General features: G+C 37.9%; 2 protein-coding genes across 3 annotated transcripts in view; both read left to right on the top strand.

Annotated features, from left to right (window-relative positions):
* LOC128890147 (paramyosin, long form-like) overlaps positions 1-21,352 on the top strand; it is a 28,028-nt gene extending 6,676 nt beyond the window's left edge. The window contains exons 5-16 of one of the 2 annotated variants that reach the window (XR_008460564.1): positions 6,494-6,731; positions 6,829-6,948; positions 7,096-7,245; positions 7,414-7,560; positions 7,862-8,078; positions 8,266-8,393; positions 8,705-8,817; positions 17,422-17,617; positions 17,701-17,829; positions 18,432-18,803; positions 19,438-19,896; positions 20,652-21,352. Coding sequence is in view for 1 of the 2 variants with exons in the window: in XM_054148385.1 (XP_054004360.1) it covers positions 6,494-6,731; positions 6,829-6,948; positions 7,096-7,245; positions 7,414-7,560; positions 7,862-8,078; positions 8,266-8,393; positions 8,705-8,817; positions 17,422-17,617; positions 17,701-17,829; positions 18,432-18,803; positions 19,438-19,830 (2,203 nt within the window). In the remaining variant the exon portion in view is untranslated. Of the gene's footprint in view, positions 1-6,493; positions 6,732-6,828; positions 6,949-7,095; positions 7,246-7,413; positions 7,561-7,861; positions 8,079-8,265; positions 8,394-8,704; positions 8,818-17,421; positions 17,618-17,700; positions 17,830-18,431; positions 18,804-19,437; positions 19,898-20,651 lie in introns of those variants that run through there. The other variant, XM_054148385.1, reaches the window with a different exon arrangement.
* On the top strand, positions 10,171-17,415 carry LOC128890185 (paramyosin, short form-like). Its single transcript, XM_054148467.1, has 2 exons — positions 10,171-11,943; positions 15,070-17,415. The coding sequence occupies exons 1-2, from the start codon at positions 11,626-11,628 to the stop codon at positions 15,652-15,654; spliced, it is 903 nt and encodes a 300-aa protein (XP_054004442.1). The 5' UTR covers positions 10,171-11,625; the 3' UTR covers positions 15,655-17,415.
* Positions 21,353-21,640: the final 288 nt, after the last annotated feature.

Below are 21,640 nucleotides of genomic sequence, written 5' to 3' on the forward strand. Positions count from 1 at the left end.
GTTCAAGGAACGGAAAATTGTGTTCCAAATTGTTGGAGGACGTTTACATTACGGAAATGGCGCGGATAAGAGTTCGAAAGCAGGTATCAAAGCAAAGCACTATAACATTCTGATTTCGACGGAAGCTAAACACGCCAACGAATCGCGCACGAATTCCTCGATACCAAACGAACGAAATCGGAACACCAATAAACCGTGGTTAATTATATACACTTGTGAAAATAAAATCGCGGCCTCGGTATGCTCGCGCACGCGATCCTCCTCCCCTTTGAGGTCAAAGCGCGCGAAGCGTCAATAAATAATCCACCGGAAGTCCAAAGGTACGTCAAAACCGAATTTCGTTTCGAGTAGAACAAAAACCATAGAAACTAAATGACAGATAATTAATAGAGAAATCTATTCGTGGCCAAAACTTGAATGTACTGATAGTAAACAAATGTCAAATGTATGCTCCTTTAAACAACACAAACGTAGAGCCTACGTACGTAGACTTTACACATGGAATGGTGCTGTTGGAAAATAACTACATGAACACATTAACGTTTCAATTCTAAACAAAAATTCTTATAAAATTCATTAAGAAAAATTTTAAATCATATTCTAATTTTAAATTTTCTTATGGAGACATTTAATACCTCTGCAAACTCAACCACTTAAAACTTATCTCAAACATTAATAAATTCATAAATACTCTAACGGAATGGAAGTCCAATTTGAAACATAATATGGTCTATTACAAACATTTGTTTAGTAAATAGTAGCATAATCAATAATTAAAACTATCTAGGAAAATACAACTATTTACTTAGGAGAGTCTAAACGCGAGGTCGAAATTTTTAAAGAGAAGTAAACAAATGCTTGTAAGAGACCACTTCAATCATTAAATTTAGTCAAATTTGGTATAAGAAGACAGTTTCGAATAGTACAGTCAGCCAATAAATTATCGGAGCCACTGAATGGAGGGAAATAGTTTTCAGTCTTACGGAAAGAATGCCAATTTTGAAGCTGGCAGCGAATAGTCACAGTCACGCAGCCAGTATAGTCGTAGTCATTCAATTATAGATAGAGGTTGCCCGTATTGGACCACTTTGGACATTTTCTTGAATTGAACTATTTCTAACAAATCGAAAATATTCTTATTTATATTGTTCTGCATGGAATGAAATTTAACACACACCAGATGATAATTATTCAAAGTATTTTTTACTTACTTATTAGAAATATTGAAAGTGAAGTTGTCAGTCAATATTCGTCTAAGTATCATTCAGATGTTTTCGTTATTCAACAAGTTTCAAGAAACCTGTTCTCTCCTGAATGCGCTAAGAATTAGATCAGCGACAGTGATTCATAAGTACACGAATAACCAAGATGTTATTTGTGTTCCTCGAAATAAAATAAAATTCACTAAACAGAGAGTTGAAAATACGATAAAATTTACTCGACAGAGAGTTACAATTACAATATTCTCTATACATATTCTCTAGAGGGCAGATTTTTTAAAAATTGTTTAAAGAATTGGATGATTCGTGAACACAAAAGTAACCAAGAAATAATTTCTGTTCCTAAAGGCAAAATGAAATTCATTCCACAGATAGTTAAAAATACAATATTCTCTCTAGACCTATTCCAGAGATCAGATTTTCCAGAATCGTTTAAAAAGATGAAACGAGGAAAAATATGGTGGAGAAGGGTGATTCACGGCGAGTCGCCTCGTTAATTATAGCGAACATCGCGAGGAACGAAAGCGTATTCGAAAATTGCGGGAATTATGCTTGGCGATACTGGCCACTGGCCAAACAACCAACTTACTTGCACCTGAAATACGCGCAGACTCGTTCCCTCGGCTTTTCTAAACATAACCCGCGTCCTTTCCGACGTCCCGGCGCCCCGACGCGCGATACCCGCGCTACAAGGACGCCTCCGCTTCGAAAATTCACTGAGCTGTCATCGAGACGCCGTCTGTTATCTAATTGATCCCTACCTCTTCCGAGAAACTCGTTTACTCTGATTTTGTTAATGTGACATTCATTACGCAACCATCTTGCGCAAATTCCGAAGGGAAGAGAAAATGGAGATGGGAAATAGTTTACCCCATTTTCTCCAGGAATTTGAATAGCAATATTCAAAGCAGAACCATAATAGGACACAAAGAGAATTTGGTTGTTATATAAAAATTTGGAACTATTACGAGAATTTTTAAATTAGAAAATAGAATATTGATATAGATAAAACTGTAGGGTGGGAGGAGGCAGAATTGACCTACTCTTTCCTTTTCTCGTCCTTTGTCTACATAAACTTTGTTAGTTTACCTCTCGCGTAATAACAAAACGAAGATAAAACGAAGAAATGGAACAGTTCCCTCGATCGTACGAAACTTTAGTGCTTTCCTTCATCGTAATTATGGACACAATGTATCCACTCCTTTTTTACTTGAGCCTCCTTGACTTCGTTTCCTCTTTGTCTATTGCATACTTTTCTTGCAGAAAAATACCGCTCGAAATAATTGAAGGACCACTTGCATGATTAAATGGGTCACAAGTCACGAAGGCATATAAGTCCCTGTGTATCTTAATGTGTTTCATAAATTAGACATTTTACAAAAATATTAATATTATTGTTATTAAATTGTACGTGAGTGGGGATATATATACTTGAGAATTAAAAATAAAATTAGAATTACTCACAAAGGTAGTCCCCAACTCTATAATAATATCATATTATTGATATTCAATCATTTTTAAAGTTTAATTAACCAATTCTAATTTATTTTTATCCGTGGAAGTAGTAAGGAGAATGAATCTACCCAATATCAATGTTTATTTTATAGAAACTTATGTAGTATCTATTTGATTGAATCCTGCACTATACCGTAAAATTATTAAAATTCATACTCAAATGACAACATTTTTCTGTTTCATTGCTCTTTTGTCAAATAAAACATAGGAATAACTCTTTCAACCTTAAAAAATTCCGAAAAAATTCCTCTTTCCATCTGGTATCGAGCTATAATCATTCCCTCCGAAAACCTGCCTGCATTTGACGTATTTAATTTCGTCCCCATCCGTCATGCAATTTTCCTTCCACAAACATCGAACGAACGCAAAGCAAAAAGACGAAATAATTTATCTACGCGTCCCCAACTTTCAAGATTCCTTCCGAACATAATTTCGCAGTCTCTGTAAAGTACCAGAAACAAGCTGTCACAAGTTTTAGCTGAAATTGAATATCAGGAGTCGCCGTTCCAAGCGTAGCTCTCAGCGAAAGCAATTACGACATTTATACGTCAACAGCGCCACGGCTAAGTAACAGTTAATTGCCTCTTAATATTTCAACTAGGAAAATAGAACACTCTTGAACGTCTTAATGGCGTCCAGGAATAATAAATGAAAAATGAGTTCCAGGCGAGACCCTTTCGCGGCTGCCCCTCTCGAGAAGCTGGAAATTACTGTTCCTCGTTCTTTTCTCGTTTCAATTACATTCTTGGCAAAAGAAGTGGAAGAAACGAATGTCAGGAGTTCGAGAATACGTGGCGCAGAAAAAGTTTCCACCTGTTGGCACGAGAAGGGGGCGTTTTAAACGCTTTTAAAACAGACCTGTCCTACTTCTCAAGTTGCTTGCCTCGATCTCTTCGTCGCGCTGCTCTGCCACCTTGTTATTTCCTTGATCTCTGTATTTTATTATTCCCTTCTTGCCTTTAGTACTACCTTTTAAATTATGGAACGTCCAGAAATGAGAAAGACTTTATTTGACGAATGAAAACTATAATATAAACCTTTTTACGCGTTTTATTTGTTACACAGAGTTTGTTCTGTATTTCAAATTTTAATTTGGTCTCTTCTTATTTTTTTAACTTTGAAATTATGACAATTTTGTTCGACTGTGAATCTTGTTGCTTTTGGCTCGAGAAACTCGTGTTAAATTCATCTCTTGATATAGAACGATAACATTTTCGATGCTATTAGCGTTAAAAGCCTAGTAGACCACTGAGATGAGCACAATTTTATGAGAATAATGGATGACAAAAAAATGATATTTTGTGACGTTTATTCGACTGAATAGTTTCTTTATTGAATTCTATGATTGACGGATTGAAACGCAATTGAATACATAATTAATAGTAACATCGACATTCTAATTGAAAATAACAAAAGATAGATACGTAATATTAAGTACTATATTTTAAGATAACAGATTTTGTAAATATTTTGAATAGTTACATTTCTACTTCTTCATTATGAAACACTTAATTTACGATTCAGACATAAGCTTCTATTCTACAAATGGCGACTAAAGAGCTGTTCCCTTTTTATTCGATATTCGTGTCTAGACTCAAACTTTGCCAAAATATCGAGTGATCTAAATTTCTGTGGTCACACTTACTATGCATAAACATAATTTACTGAAGGCCTGATCACTCATGAGCAACCACAACACATAAGAAGTTAAAAATTTATAACTTGATATAGAAGTAGAAGTTGGAAGGAGTAGTGGACCGTATTGGGCCAGTCAGACTTCGTAAACTCTAAGAGGAACAGCCTATTTGTAAACAATACTACTTACAGAAGTCCACGTTTTATTTATTTATGGTAATATGAACTTATGGTATTCGTGTAAATCTAAGACTAATTATTTAAATTCTAATAAACAATATATAATATAACATTGTTCCAAATTTTCAAAATATAGATTTAACATAAATGATTGTTTTTAGATATAGAATAGAAACTGGATGTTTAAGTGATATTTTGAATTGCTCTTTATTTTCGTCGCAGTTCAACCGCGTCCACTTTCGCACCTGTGTTTGTCACTCTTTCAAGTTTTTCTTCGTTTCGTTTTGGATGTTTCGCCACTTCTCACCTCGCGACTTTCTTTTCGTCGCAATGGCCCCTCTGCTCCTTTTTCAACCCCTCCACTCCTCGTTCCGCCTCACTCGGTCTTCCGTTTTTATTCTGCTGGTCTCTCTCTCCGCGGATCGTTTTGCTTGCTCGGCCGACTACTCGGCTTATGACTATTTTTAACCGTGCGAGTCGCACGGCAATCCACAACCCCGTGTTACCGCGCCATATTAGTACAGGCGACCAGCCCAGATCCCCACTATCCTCGGAATCGGCCGACACCTTACACCCTCTGTTACGTGTAGGTGGACTGCATCGATATCGCGATCTCTAGCCCTCTCTCTTTCGTACTTCTCTCTCCTTGTTTACATGACTCGATATCCACGTGCTAAAGGACTACACGCAGATGGGACACCCTTCACTTTTTTTTTCTTTTTCTATTCAATTTGGATATAAATCCTCTATTTCTATCTATTATGCTTATGCTATTATATTTCTATCTATTATATTTTTATCTAGTAGTATATTGACATATCTATGTCTCTATTCTATATCTCAAGACTGACATTTATGTTAAATCCATATTTTGGAAATTTGGAATAATGTTGTATTATATATTGGTCATTGACATTTAAATAATTAGTCTTAGATTTACATAGATTTACTATAAGTTCATGTTGCCATAAGTAAGTAGAATTTGGACTTCGTTAAGTAGTTTTGTTTACAAATAGGGATAGAGTTTACAAAGTCTGACTATGATGTCTGGCCCAATACGGCCCACTACTCCTTGCACCTTCTACTTCTATATCAAGTGACAAGTTTTTAACTTCTTATGTGTTATGGTTACCTATGATCGATCAGGCCTTCAGTAAATTATGTTTATGCATAGTAAACGTAACTAGAGGAGTTTAGATCACCCGATATATTGGCAAAATTTGAGTCTAGACACAAATTTTAAATATCGAAGAGGAACAAGTCGTTAATCGTCATTCATAGAATAGAAACTTGTGTTTCAATTGTAAATTAAGTATTTCATAATGAAGAAGTAGCAATGTAACTATTCAAAGTATTTACAAAATCTCCACAATACTTAATAATTCAATGAAATATGTCAAAAAAAAGAACCCAATATATATCCCTTATCAAACGTAAATGACACTTTATCTCGAATCATGAGCAAAGAAAAAAACGCCAATGGAAATCTGGCTGCGTTACAGAAAATAATCTGTAAGTACGCCAATGAATGTTGTCGAGCGCTTCTAGGAAAACATATGCCAGATGGATGCGGGTGCAGTTACCGTTGTTTCTCGGAATTTCGCGTATGTTTTCCAGGAACATAGTGGGCCACAATATTTACGTAGGTCATCCTTTAATTCATTTTAGTCGACGAACTAGGGAACTTTCAAACAAAAACTTTCTAACGATTCTAACAAAATGCAAATTGAAGGGCGAAATTTCTGCTATCTAATTAACGTTTGTCTATTATTTGTACTGAAGGGAAAATATAATTACGGTTTAATAGTTGATGAGGAAATCAACTTATTACAGTTTATTTACAGTTTATTCCTTACTAAATATTAAAGAGCATAAATCTAAATATTTTACTAGAAAGTATTACTTTTAAGAATTCTGTCAACAATTGGTTCATGATTTTTCAGGGCTGACAAAGAAAAATCGAAATTCCAACAGGAGGTTTACGAACTCCTCGCTCAGCTGGACAATGTCACCAAAGAAAAGGTGATGTCGATAAAGACAGTGGAGAAGCTCGAATTCCACGTGGCCGAGCTCAATGTGAAAATTGAAGAATTGAACCGTACCATCGTTGACATCACCAGCCACAAAACTAGGCTCTCCCAAGAAAACATTGAATTAACGAAGGAAGTGCAAGACTTGAAGGTACGTGAGATTTTTATTCATTCTCTTCTACCTTTGATATAATTACATTCTTATTACTTTTAAATTATTTTCATTGATTGCATTATTGACATCGTAGGTCAACATCGAGAACGTGGTATACTTGAGGACGCAAATCGCAGGACAACTAGAGGACGCTCGTCGTCGTCTCGAAGATGAAGATCGTCGTCGTGCATTGGTCGAAGCCTCCTTACATCAGGTAAACATTTTTGAATTTTTTATAAAAATAACATGACCCAACTATTGCGGACCATTAATTTCTTCGGTAATCAGAACAATAATATAATACAATACGTTTAATCCTAGAGAAGCTAAAATTAACATAAGTTGTGATGATTGTTTGCAGGTCGAGTCGGAATTGGAATCCGTTCGTATTCAATTGGAAGAAGAATCTGAAGCACGTTTGGACATTGAACGTCAGTTGGTCAAGGCCAACGGCGAAGTACAAATTTGGAGATCGAAATACGAAACCGAAGCTAATGCTCGCGCCGAAGAGGTAACCGCCATTAGAAAAGAAATAGCTAGAAGATAAACACGATTAAAGTTATCATCTTCATCTTTAATTATATTCACGATAAAATAGAAAAGAAGAACAAATGTTTCAAGTTTAATTTATATTTTACTGATAGACAGAATAATAGTAACATGTTCTGGAATTTTACAGGTAGAGGAATTGCGTCGCAAGTACAGCGCACGTATTCAGGAACAGGAAGAACAAATTGAAACACTGCTTGTCAAGATCAACAACCTCGAGAAACAAAAATCGCGCTTACAGTCTGAAGTGGAAGTCCTGATTATCGACTTGGAGAAGGTGTGTTTGCTATCTTTACATTCTTAAATTATACCTCTTCTTTAGTATATTATAGTACCAAAATATTTCGACTTATACTCGTAATACGCCTAAATACGTCGAAAGATTAATCTCGAATCTTATCTTCTTCGCCAAATTACATAAATAATAATTAATCCTTCGATTGTTTGTTTTGCATCTATGGATAACTTTTCTACCTTCTGGTAAGGACTCAAAAATGAATATAATTACAAAGTGCAACTTGGTCATTCGACTAGCATTTTGCAGAGATTTATGAACGACTCGATGAATTTGTTTAAAGGCCAATGGAACAGCTCGGGAGCTGCAGAAACGCGTAGAACAATTGGAGAAGATCAATGTTGAACTGAAGGCTCGTTTCGATGAAAGCGTGGCGATGTACGAGCAGAGCCAGCGCGATCTTCGCAACAAACAACAGGAACTCCAACGCACCAATGCTGAACTCGACAAAACTCGCGAGATAAAGGACCAACTGGCTCGTGAGAACAAGAAATTGACAGGTGCGTAAACACGAAAGTATCATTTAGAACCACCAAATCAGAAGCTGTTGCCTTTCCCATTAAGATTGCTACACGTCGTAAAAAGTAATTAAAATGCATTGTTCGCGTATTCTCCTAGACAATTTTAATAGAACTAATTAATGTTTCGTAATAATGTAAACGAACGAAAACTATCCCATTGTTACAGATGACTTGGGTGATGCCAAGAACCAGCTGGCCGACATGAACCGCAGACTTCACGAACTGGAACTCGAACTTCGTCGTCTGGAGAACGAAAGGGAAGAGCTGGCTGCCGCCTACAAGGAAGCTGAAGCTGTAAGCACAAGCTCATTTGCATGAATACATTAATCACACGCTCTTCCAGAAATAACGATAGTCCAGAAATATATTAAATTAATACCGTGCCTCTAGCTTAATGTAAATTTATTAAGTAAATCCATATAAGTAGATAACCTGAATCTCAACCTGATGGTCACTAGAATGTATCTGTGATATACCAAAAATATAATACGAGTGTACTTAATTGTATTATATAATACAAATGTATAAAGACACTGCTCGAAATTTATGTAGAGTTATAAAGTGAGGAATACGGAATAGTGCCTGATGAATTGTATAAATTTCAGGGCCGCAAGATCGAGGAACAGCGTTCTCAGAGACTGGCCGCTGAATTGACTCAGATGCGTCACGATTATGAACGTCGCCTGACAGAGAAGGACGAAGAAATTGAAATCATCCGGTAAGTACCTGAATTGGTTTCATATTTTTCTTCCTAATCCTCGATATCAAAGAAATCCCTGCAATGTTTCCATTTTTACGAGGTCATTTACACGAAGAAAGTTTTGAAAAACTATTTCTTTCATTAAAATTGATTCAATTTAAAAGGTGTGTGAAGATAAATTTCAAGATCTTTGAGTAACAATTTCAGTACGGTATTCCCTTTTTCTGTCCCAAATATCAAACAATTAAATGGATATAATTATATTTCTTCTAATTATTAATTCCTACACTGTTTCCATTATTATGCTGCAATTCACGCAATGAGACTTTTGAAATCGAATTTTTGAAAATTAGCCTTATGGTCAATATATACATAGAGATATGAAAGCAAAATTTCTACGTCTTTGAATTGCGATTTCAACTAAAAGATTCGTCCATTTGCAATACTATGTATCAACTTTAATATCGTATTTGCAAATGGCGAATCGCATTACATAACTCGTACTAAAGTTAGCTTCTACTCGAGACAGACTGGTCGATACATGTTTCGTTTAAATAATTTAACAGGATTTGGGTATAGCATTACTCCAAAAATACACAAACCTTTGCATGGTATTGAAATAATTATTAAATTAAAAATGTATATAGACGTACATTATTTATATGAAATTTAAAGAGTATAAATGTTGAGCTATGTCTGTTCACATTTTTCGAACTTGAATTGACTGAATACAATTTACAATAGAAATATTCTCATAATCATCATCAATCTTCAATCATAGATTTTTGCCCACACAATCATACCTCTGCATATTTCAATTATGCTTGCCGTCAGATCAAATGCAAATGTCTGAAATAAATCACTAAAACCAAAAAGTACGAATTTTTAGCAGCTCAGTCGCAATCTGTGATGCGTTCGATTTTATTTCCGGTACAACCACTGAGCGTGACGTGTCGCTCTAATAATAAAACAAGTTAATTTTATCTCGATCAAGTTTGTCATCGATCGATTAATCACTCTAGGTGTTTCCCGATCGGTCAGACGTTCAAGGGTGTATCCTGACGCGTTCTAATTATGTATTTATATGCGCAACATACACAAAACCCCCTGATTGCCAAGAACGAATAGTCATGCAGTGAGAATGATGCGCGATGACTTTTTTTCTTGGCTTCTTTCATCGTCGACGCAACATAGATCGCTCGATATATCGATTGTATCACTGTGAATGGACTTCGCGAAGTAGCTTCGACGACATGTTATTAAAAATAATATTGCGAAAAAGAAAATATTATCAATATCAATGAAAGTAAAAGGATCGATTAATTGCAATTTTATATTAAATAATTATTACAAATTTTTGAAATTCACGATGACAATGTCTTAGTTTCTTGAAGTTAAAGTTTTAGTTTTTTAATGAAGAATGAACAAGTGATTTGTTGATGAATCGTGGACTCAGGAATAAGTTGAAAGTGAAAGGGAATATTATTTTTCTCGTGGAACAATTTTACGCGAGTGATGTGATATTAGAAGTTGAATTGGATTGAAGGGAAAAACTTATGAAACTTAAGAACGGAATATTTTCATATGCCAATTTATCGTCCTGATGCTTTAATAATATTATACATACAACTGATTTTGAAGCAAACCAACTTGAACGAGTCACCAACGAATGCTATAATAAAATTCCGAGAATAAGTGTAAATGTGCGCTGAGACCAGTAAGAAATACATTCCAGATTTTGGTGAGAGATAAACAATAGCAATTGGAAGCTTCCAGTGAAATAATAGAGACAGTGAATTCAGTGACACGGTTCGAGTCATTAATGAAAGCCCGTAACGTCGACACGCAACCGGGCTATTAATAAACCATCGCGCAAAACCGATCAACCGCGATCCAATTATTACCGGGAGGTGCTGATTGGCCGTCCTCAATGTGGCAACCGTAAGAAAAAGCTACAAAAGATACCACCGCACTCGATCGGCCCAATTTTTCTCGACCGTTTCGATGCAACTGTCATCTCCGACCATCCGACTATGTCAAATCTGTGAGTAAAATGAGCTGCACGAACAATTAAATAATAATTCTCGGTGATAATACTCCTTAAATAATTTTTTCACAAAAATAGACGTTTTTAACAAATTCCATAGTACTCCGCAAAAAAAAGAAGACATTAACCCTCTCGCCCCGAAAAATAAAAAATAAAATATTGCGCGTGGAAAGGAGACCTCTGAAAGTATATAATAATTTCTATTCAAGGTAAAAGTTGGATGACAAATTAACATACCCACACTCGAAAAAAGCAAACGAAATTCGAAGTGGTTAAAGAAAGTTACGAGGAAAGTAGTACTCTTTGAATCAGAAACAAGAGACACAGTGGCTAGACCTGATCCACGTGAGAAAACGAAAGGGAGCGAGAGCATCATAGTGCTCCAGAACAAACGAAAATAAAAGGGCTACTAGTGATAACTGTGTCCTAACTCACAAAAATCTGAGAAAACGAAAGAGAGTGGGAGCACCAAGGTGCCCCAAAAACGAACGAAAACAAACGCCATCTTAAATTCCTGATAAAAGGAACAAAACTGTTCCAATTGAAGATCAAGAAACATCACTTATACTCTATAAAAATCACCTCTTATTTTAGGTGATAAAACACGCGTTGTTCCTAAGAGTGACAAAGACCCCAACACAACAAACTTCTTCAACTGACTCTTCCATTAAAGGAACAAAACTCTCCCAGATTAAAAATCAAGAAAAAGGAATAAAAATCACACAAAGACCCTTATTATTTTGGGGCCATAAAATTCGTGTTCCATCAAACATAACAAAATGGCAGGTGTCTTGCCGCCCATGTACGTGCCATCAGAGCCAAAGTGGAAGCACTGGCCCACCTACATCTACGACATGAACTACAATTACGGAATCAACTTCTACCAACCAATGATCGACTATATAGACAGGAAAGGGAGGACCTCGACGGCGTTGGACTATCGGTACATGAGACTGATAGAGCCACCAGAGTTGCCCTGGTCGGATGGCAGGGCTCTATGGGAGAGCCGACCTGTGGAACCGTACACGACACGTGAACTAGTTCAGCACGCGATCGACGCGGAGGATCAGGCCAGGGAACACCTGTCGCGCTTCAAGGTACGAGGAAAAATAAAAACAAACGATAGGAGAGCGAAAGCTGGGCCGAGAAACGCGGACAATTCATTTCTTAGCCGTCGTGCGACTTGACGACTGCCTGACCTTTTCGGTTTCTAAATTTGGCGCCACGGAAGTGGCTGGCTTCTCGCGTGGACCACCAAGCTGTACGTGGCGTTTTCCAACGGGAGATTTACGGCTTGGAGGTTAACGACGTGTAGTAGTTTCGATGAGGGATGTCGTGGTTCTCGAGATCGGTGGTTCGTTAGGCTTTTAGAGAGAGGAGTCTGTTTTGTGTAGCACTGTCTGCGTGGGAGGAGGCCTAATTTAATTTTGGGGGAACCGTGGTGGGAGTATGCTTTGTGGATGTTCACCTGTGGCGAGGTTGATTAGGAAGAGAGGGGGTTGTGGGGTGTAGGAGACATGTGCACATTTGTGGAATGGTAGATTAGAGTGATTTATGTAGGTGATACTTGGATGTATGCTTCGGTGATTGAATCCAAAAGGAGAATTTTTGAGGATTTTACAAAATAATTGAATTAAAAGTTGAAAATTTACATGTACAACATACGTGAACGATGTTGACGTTTAAGTGTCCACTCATGTTTGGTTTAACAGTATTTTTTTATTAGAAAAACAAAATCCTCAAGCCCTCTTGGAATATCCTCAGACAGCACAGAAACCGACAAACACGCTTCTCTACATACACAAATTCAAATCAATTTTCTCCACAATGTTGGTCTCAGACCCCCATAAATCAGAAATATCTAAACATAAAGCAACACAGAAACCAACAAACACACCTACACACCTTTCTACATTTTAACCCATTCACAGCCAACTACAAGATGTCTCGTAAATTGCGCTACAAGTTTAGATTGATTGCAATTGGACAGTGAATATTTGTATTGCCGTTTAAAAATATAAATAATAATAAATACGATACGGTTATAATATATTAATTATATATCTTGGCACCCAGGGCAAGACGCTCTAAATATGCCTGGCAGTGAACGGGTTAAACCAATTTTCCCTACAAAGTTGGTCTCGAACCAGCGCAAATCATCCAGAAATACCAACAATCGAACAGTCAACAAGGCTCCACAAAAGCAGAAATCACTCAAACCCCAAAGGACCAAAATAGAAAGAGGTTATTTCACTTTCGATAGCATTCGCGACTCCTCTCGTTCTAACAGCTTTCAGCGTCACCACGTCGTCCCCTCCCCATCAAAGATTAATTTAGGAGCCGCAGCACGCGAAATCCCCGCTGTAAATTCAACGAGCAGCCGCGAAGCGGAAATTCCTGATCGCCATTGTCATTAATAAAACGCCGGCTACACGGCCGCAGTTGACAATTCGTGTACGTCGAACGATGACAATAAAAATATCGAGCGCACCCTCGTCGTTGGCAGCCGATTATTTGGATCGTTCGTCGAGGAACTGATGAGGAACGGGCGTCTGCCAAATCGCACGTAGCGCTTACATTAAAAATCCATCTTGCGTCTCACCCGGTGGGGAAGCTAGCGGTCGGCTAGCATCTCGGATTGGCAGTCGTGCCCGAGTCTCTAGAGAGAGTCGATCTAGTGCTACGGTCACTTTCGAATTCTGGACCGCCGCGGCTAAGTTTAGGCTCAGCTCGGTGAACGGAGCACGCTCGACGGAAAGACCTTCCTAAGGTTGCGAGCCAGGGTGGTCCTCACTAGGGGTCCTTATAGGGGTTAACGTTGTCTCCATGCTTTTTGCCGCACCCCCCAACGAAAATTGTGACGCCTGGCGAGGAAACGAGTCGGACGTTTAGTGTCGTTGGTTGATATGTCGGTCTCCGTGTCACGTATGTATATGGCTGACAGGGATTTTTCAATAAGGGCAGCAAGAGATTAACTTTTGCAGGTGAGATGTTGAGGGAAAGAAGTTTGGGTAGATTTTGTGAGTTCGGGGAAGTTAATATGTTGACCTCTACGTCATCATAATATGGCTGACAGAGCTTTTCATTCGGGAATTAAAAAGATTAATTTTAGAGGCAAGAAGTTGAAGATAGTAAATGTAAAGAGGATTCATGATTCTCCAATGACGGAGTAAATGATTAACTCTAGACGTGTGATGTTGAAGAAATTAAGTTTGGGTAGATTCTGTGAGTTTGGGGAAGCTAATATGTTGACTTGTACGTCACCTATATGTGGGTGACAAAGCTTTTCCACTAGGGATGAAAAAATTAGCTCTACCGGTGAGTTTCTGAAGAAGATAGATTTGGATGAGATTTGTGAGTTTAGGGGATGTTAACACGTTGACCTCTGTGTCGTCTTTACATGACCGACAGGGCTTTTCATTGAGGAATTAATTTTAGAGTTAAGAAGTTGAATGTTGAACCCATTTTTTAAAAGATTTGAACTGCCATAGAAGAATAGGAGAGAATAGTGCATATAGAGTCAAGATCACTCCAAGGGCATAGTATTATACTTCACTGAATTAACCTTGACTAGTTTGTCATCGTACTATAACATTAAAAATGGTGTCATTTAAAAATACGTACATGACATTTAAATAATCTTGAAGATAATATCGAACGAAGAATTAAGCAAAATTAAGTAAAGTATTTTAATACAGTATACTTAACCTAAAACTACTAATTTCAAAAATACTCAGCTGCTAATCTATTACTATTTCACCTTGATTGATCTTGGACGGCCTTAAATCTTAATTCAATAGACTCAGTATACATAATAAATTCTTCTCTTTGGCAGTTTTTACTTTTAACAATTCATTATTTCGAATACAATGTAGACCAGGGGTTAGATGTATTCCAATAGACCAATGTATACATTGAGAAGGCACTGTGAACCACAGTCATCTCAAACATCTCGAAGCAAAGAAAGATGGAGACACACCACGTCAATTAATTTCAATGCAACAACCAACAAACCCCTAAATACTCTAACAAAAACCATTTCCTCGCCAAGCGTCAGAATTTTAGGGGGTGCGGCAAAAACACCCTGAAAATCGGTAAACAAGGACCACCCGTTATCACGCGTTCGCGAAAATCACGGCCCGTTGTTCCTCTCCCGCGCGTATGTTTGTGCACCGCCTATACCAGAGGCCCGAAACTGAAAATCTCTCGTGTCTCATCCAAAGATAGCGAATCGTTCGGACTTCAGCTTGTCGAAGACAGCGCAAGCCAGCCACGTGACCAGGGAGGTACTTCCGCGAAGATTAGAGGGCTACACTAGATTGCATTCATTCCCTTTGTTCGTGGAGAGCGCGCGTGTTAGGAGCCAAGCCAGACAGATCCAACGCGACATGGCGTCCATCAATCTCCAAGCCTTGAAGGAGGTGCAGGCCCTGTCCGAATCGCAGAGAACCCTCGATCGCAACAAGAGCCTACGAGGCAAATCCGCCAGGGCGATCGAGTTCCAATTAACCGCGGACGCTCTGAGAAACCTGGCCACCAGCCAGCAACTGGCTGATATCAGGAAGTATCAGATGGAGAGGTCCATGTGGGACGGCAGGGAAACGCATCTGAAGTTGCTGGAGCAGAGGACCAAAGATTTGCTGGAGAACAGGACCAGAGATCTGTTGGACGAGGAGAGGCTCACGGCACCTTTGAACAGCCTCAGCAGGGAGCTGAGAGGATACGAGCAGAAATCCAGCAACTATTTCCTAGACCAGAGGTACCGAGACCCGACGAGACCGAGACGGTTGTACGGGTGCCTGGGATAGGGCGATGTTTTCTATCGATTGCGACGTGGATTCGCGTAGATTTAAGTGTGTAGTTGTGGGTAAGAGCTATGTGACACGGAGAAACGAGGAATAAAATAAATGAGAGACGTTCGATGTTCGATTCGTTTGATTCGCTGGATGGTGATCCGGTGTATGTTGGATCTGGGATGTTGAGACGATTATGTCGTCGATGATATTTTTTGTGGAAGATCCTGTTTCTAGGGAATTTTTATTATGCTTTTGGATAGAGTAGATATGGATTTTTACTTTCTAGGTTCGATTGAAACGTCTGACGACGTGGATGCGAAATTTTGAAATGATGTGCATAATTTTCTATGTAGAATGGCTGTGTCTTTATTTGCTGCTAGTTAAGAGGATGCGTTGGTGGAGATAGACTTAATCCTAGGGGTGTTTATGTTATTATCAACCAGTAGTTTCTTTGGAGAAACATTTATTTTTCATTTAATGAAGTAAAGAATTGAATTACTTGATTAAATCACGTCACACTTTGAATGTAGATTTTTAAAACTGTCTTTTAATGAGAAGGATCAATCTGTTTGCTTCGTTTATTTATTTTTTCTTCAATTTCGAGGAAAATTTTGGATGACAGTAGCGTAGACACCTTTGCTTAATGAAATCTCCAAAGCACAAAGTGCCTTCCTTAAAAAGAATCCTACTAAACTAAGAATATCTTGGAATACTCATAACATCAAGATTATTTGGATAGACACATTATTTTTGAATACCGATCAATGAATAACGTCAGGAATTGATCCTGAAGACATAAAATACCTACTCTATAGATACATTATGTTAAAACATTTATCAAGGAATATAACAACAATCGTTTTCACTGACGATAATAATTATGTCTATTTGAAACTAGAATTCTAAGATGCTGATAGTATTTTGAATTCTCCAGGACATAGAATACCTTTCTCATAAGCAACTCCTTTTTAAATATCAATCAAGAAATAACAATAATATTTTTTTTACAATTTTATTCCTATCTGAAGAAAGAATCTTAACAGATTATGAGTGCCTTTGAATCTTCAAGACATAAAGTATCATTTCTATAGACTTGTCATTTTTAGACATTCGTCAATGACTACCAATCATTTTTATAAAAAATAATCACTATCTCAAATTGAAATTACAATCCTAAGAAACTCAAAGTATCTTCAAATCTTCAAAACATAAAGTAGCTTCTACACTTCGCCTTTGGATGTCAGTCAATGAATAATAATAATAATTTTCGATAAACGATAACGATTATCCTTATTTGAGAGCAAACGCGGTACCCTCCATCCCTTCCCCTAAAGAAAGGGGTACATCTACCCCAAAAATTGATAGTTGATGAGCTACCTCTACTTAGGAGGTATCTTCACAGGGACATTAAGAATATCTCTATCTTAGAAATTTCTAGATGAATAGCTCAATATTTGAGGTATCTCCATGGGAACACCTCTAGCTTCAAAATATCTTCACCTTGGAGGAATCTCCATAGGGACATCAGCTTAAGAATATTTCTACCGTAGAGCTATCTCCATCTTAGGAATACCTCCAGCTTAAGAGTATCTCTACCATAGAGCTGTCTCCACCTTATGGACCTCACAAGCTTAAAAACACCTCACCTAACTCTCTCCCCTTCCCCCATCACCTTAACCCAACCACTTTCTTTCGATCGCCAAGGCAATACCATCACCAAGAAACCCCGACAAAGTGACTCATTGCGGTATTCTGTTCATACAAAACGAAATAAATTAGCAAGCAGACCAGCATCGAGATCGAGCAGCTGAACGCTCGCGTGGTCGAGGCGGAGACCAAGCTGAAGACCGAGGTGCAGCGCGTAAAGAAGAAGCTGCAGATCCAGATCACCGAGCTGGAGCTGTCGCTCGACGTTGCCAACAAGAACAACATCGACTTGCAGAAGACTATCAAGAAGCAATCTCTCACCTTGACCGTAAGCGAAAACACGCTTTAATAAACGGTGACGGTACGCTTTGGCAAGGACGGTTCTACCAAGCTGTCGTTTATTATTTACAGGAGCTTCAAGCCCACTACGACGAAGTTCAACGCCAGCTGCAGGTAACCCTGGACCAGCTGGGCATCAGTCAAAGACGTCTCCAATCGTTGACGGCCGAGCTCGAGGAAGTGCGCGGCAACTACGAATCTGTAAGTGCTATGACGCGTTGGCGTCGACGGAAATACACGAGACGGAAACCTGATAAGTGGCGACTCGGAGCCTCGAGTCGCTTGAGAAACTGTTGACATGTTCTGCGCCAATTTCGTTCACTCTAGAATTCTTCAAGTCCTTAGGGTTCTTCGATGTACCCAGCTATATGAATTCTAGCTTAATAGATGAATAAAATTATTGTGAATATTTTTAACTGTTTTAATATTCTCTGTTGAAATGAAACACTGTTGAAATATTTGGGTTCTACGAGGTACTCAATTGTCTGAGTTCTAGCCTAATGGATGAATAATATTGTTGTGAATAGTCAACCAGCAGTTTGATGAGATAATTTTAATCTCTTGAGGAATGAATTTCAAATAGAATTTTTGTAAATTGATTTTAACAGACAAATATGTTGTCTCATGTTGTGCGAAATTGTTCAAGTGACTTTGTACCTGACTATGGTACAACTTGATCTCAAAATAAATAGAATGTGAAAATGTTAAAAGATGCTTGACCAATTCTTGACCAACGGACAACGAAACGAATCTTTTAATTTCACGATGCAATGTTTAAACGATGCTAAATTGTATTCGAACAGGCCCTCCGTGCGAAGAGAACCGTCGAGCAGCAATACGAGGAGTCGGTTAGCCGCATCAACGAGCTGACCACCATCAACGTGAACCTCGCCTCGTCGAAGGCCAAGCTCGAGCAAGAACTGTCGACCCTGGCTGGCGACTACGAAGAGGTCACCAAAGAATTGAGAGTCAGCGACGAGAGATACCAGCGAGTGCAGAACGAGCTCAAGCACACCGTGGAGATCCTCCACGAGGAGCAAGAGCGCATTGTAAAGATCGAGGCCATCAAGAAGTCCCTCGAGATCGAAGTGAAGAACTTGTCCGTGCGATTGGAGGAAGTTGAAGCCAACGCCATCGTGGGAGGCAAGCGTATCATCAGCAAGCTCGAAGCTAGGGTAAGATGTTTAATCCAATAGTACTTGGTGTTTGTTTCTGATTTTGTAGAATTGCTCGGGTGGATGAAACATGAAGGTTCTGATGTATATGGAAAATAGATATTTCAGTTATAAAAACTGTATGTCATGAGAGTCTAGAAGTAGATTAGGCATATTAAATGGAATCTTAGAAGCAAGTAGGAGATGATTCTATGTGAAAAATTGAATCGAAAATGTAGAATAAAATTTTTTCATATGACGTCTTATTTTCGAAAATTAAGTTTGAAAATTTGTCGGAGTAACTGTGCCCTCATTAAATTGCATCGAACGTTTTCTAATGTGTCGTTGTGGAAGAATCAAGTTCTAAAAATATAAAATATCTACAATCTAAAATGGTATCATGCCCTCAGTACTAAACGACGAAGAACCACCTTGTGAAAATACAAAATAACATGAATCTAAAATCATGTTTCCCCCTAAGTCTTGTCAAAACTTATTTCACTATTTGAAGAAAGCAGATTCCTTGAAGAATAATAAACCACTACATCCGCCCAGACTCGGACTTGATCCATACCTGCTTATTTTCCCCCAAATAATAATGAAACATTAAACGTTCAACAATGTGACAACAATTTCTGATATTTCCATTTTGTAGATTCGTGATTTGGAACTGGAATTGGACGAGGAGAAGCGCCGACACTCCGAGACGGTGAAGATCCTGCGCAAGAAGGAGCGCAACATCAAAGAGGTGATGATCCAGGTGGAGGAGGACTCGAAGAACATCGCACTGCTGCAGGAATCCCTGGACAAGGCCAGCCAGAAGGTGAACATCTACAAGAGACAACTCCAGGAACAAGAGGGCATGTCCCAGCAAAGCGTGACCAGGGTCCGCCGATTCCAAAGGGAACTGGAGGCCGCGGAGGACCGCGCAGACACCGCCGAGAGCAACTTGACTCTGATCCGCGCGAAACACCGCAGCTTCGTCACAACCTCCACCGTGCCCGGTTCCCAGGTGTACCTCGTCCAGGAGACGAGGACTGATATTTAAAAACGCCACCGCCATCGACACCCCACCCTTTGCCACTTCGAATGCCACCTCGTCGTCTTTAGAAACGTAGGTATCATATCATGCAACTGCGGATCTTTATGCAAATATTGTGATGTAAAATATACGTTCAATATTTTTTTATATTATTACATATTGTAGTTTCTTGTATACTCAAATTTCTTTGTTCTGGAATTTATTTTACTGTGAAGATAGTGTAATATAAACTGTACTTTCAATATCATCTTATATTATTGCACGCTGTAATTTCCTATAAATGCATATAAATCATCAATTTACATAAACAATACAGTATACATATATATGACACGTATTTAGTAAATTATAAATACCAAACTACTTTTATTTTGTCCACTCCATGGATACTAATTCAACAAAATTAAATGCGCACAATATTAAGCTTCCAATGCACAATGTGATCAATTGAGAATGCAATTAAAACAAGTCCTGTGAATGTGTTACGAATTTCTTAAAGATATTTTATAATATCTGCACGTGATGTTCTCTACTGATAGTCATTAAACTTTTGCTACTTCCGATAAAAAGAGTAGATGACCACAAAATAATTCCATTATCGAAATTCAAAATAAAATTACAACTAGCAATTGTAATTGAGTCATGTCGATCGAGTGCTGAAAATTTAAATACACCCTCAAGTTAGAAAAAAGTAAAGATCATGATTGTTGATTTAAAACATGGCATTTTGATCAAGATGGTAATCTAAAAATACTACACTTCCTTTTTCTTTTGTCACTTTCTTAGGCCTTTTAACAACTTAATTACATTCCCCTAATTTTCAACAGGCGTAACGAATAAATGACGAAAAAAAGGAAGAGCCCCAACACATCATCGTAAGACAGAAGAGCCGAGAAGAGTTTCCAACGGGCCGCAATCGGGAACATCGTGAAAAGGGGGAGAATAAGAAAACCGTATCACCTTATTATTCATCCGTACTGGCGACAGCGCCCAAACGACCCGTCGTAAATTCGAAAAATAACTTGGCAAACGCGACGCGGTACCCGTCGCAACGAACTGCAAAAACAAAGCAAAGGCAAAGCAACGAAAAAAAAGTAAAATGAAGAAAAGTTAACAAAACGCGCGACCATCGTCTGTATTCGATCAAATGAAAATAAAGATGTACGCCTAAATCTATATGTACGCACGAAAATCAACGATTCGGTAAATATACTTCATTGCATCTATTATGTGAGAATCGCTGCGCGTAAGGAGAGAGAAAAGTAAATAAATAAATAAAAGAATATAAAAAAAAAATGAACACAAGACCGTACAACCTGCGCCTTACGGCAAAATTGATAGCGCGTGTCGCACTTGTATTTAAATGAATTAACTTTAATTCTACTTCTATTATTATATATAAATATACATACATATATATATATAATACATATAGATAGGTATTATTGCCCATACACACAACTCTCACTGTACGACATACACAATAACCTGTGTCAACATTAATTTAATAAATAAACTGAAACACGTACGAATTTAGAGCAACTATATTTCCGGTACTATGAATTAAAGGTAGGCAAAATTCTCAACTAAATACAATATTCTAACTAAATAATTAAATTTAACATTCGATTTAAATGTTAAGCTTGCAGGTACAATTAAATTAAATATTACATTCAAATATTAACTATGAATAAGTAATTGAATATAACATTTAATTCAAGTGTTGATATTGACGCAATAATTAATTTCAACATTCAATTCGAACACTCGAATAAATGTTTTCAATTCTAATTTTAAGAATTTTTACCTTCGCCAT

Source organism: Hylaeus anthracinus, unplaced genomic scaffold, assembly GCF_026225885.1.
Source record: "Hylaeus anthracinus isolate JK02 unplaced genomic scaffold, UHH_iyHylAnth1.0_haploid 12000, whole genome shotgun sequence".
NCBI lineage: Eukaryota > Metazoa > Arthropoda > Insecta > Hymenoptera > Colletidae > Hylaeus > Hylaeus anthracinus.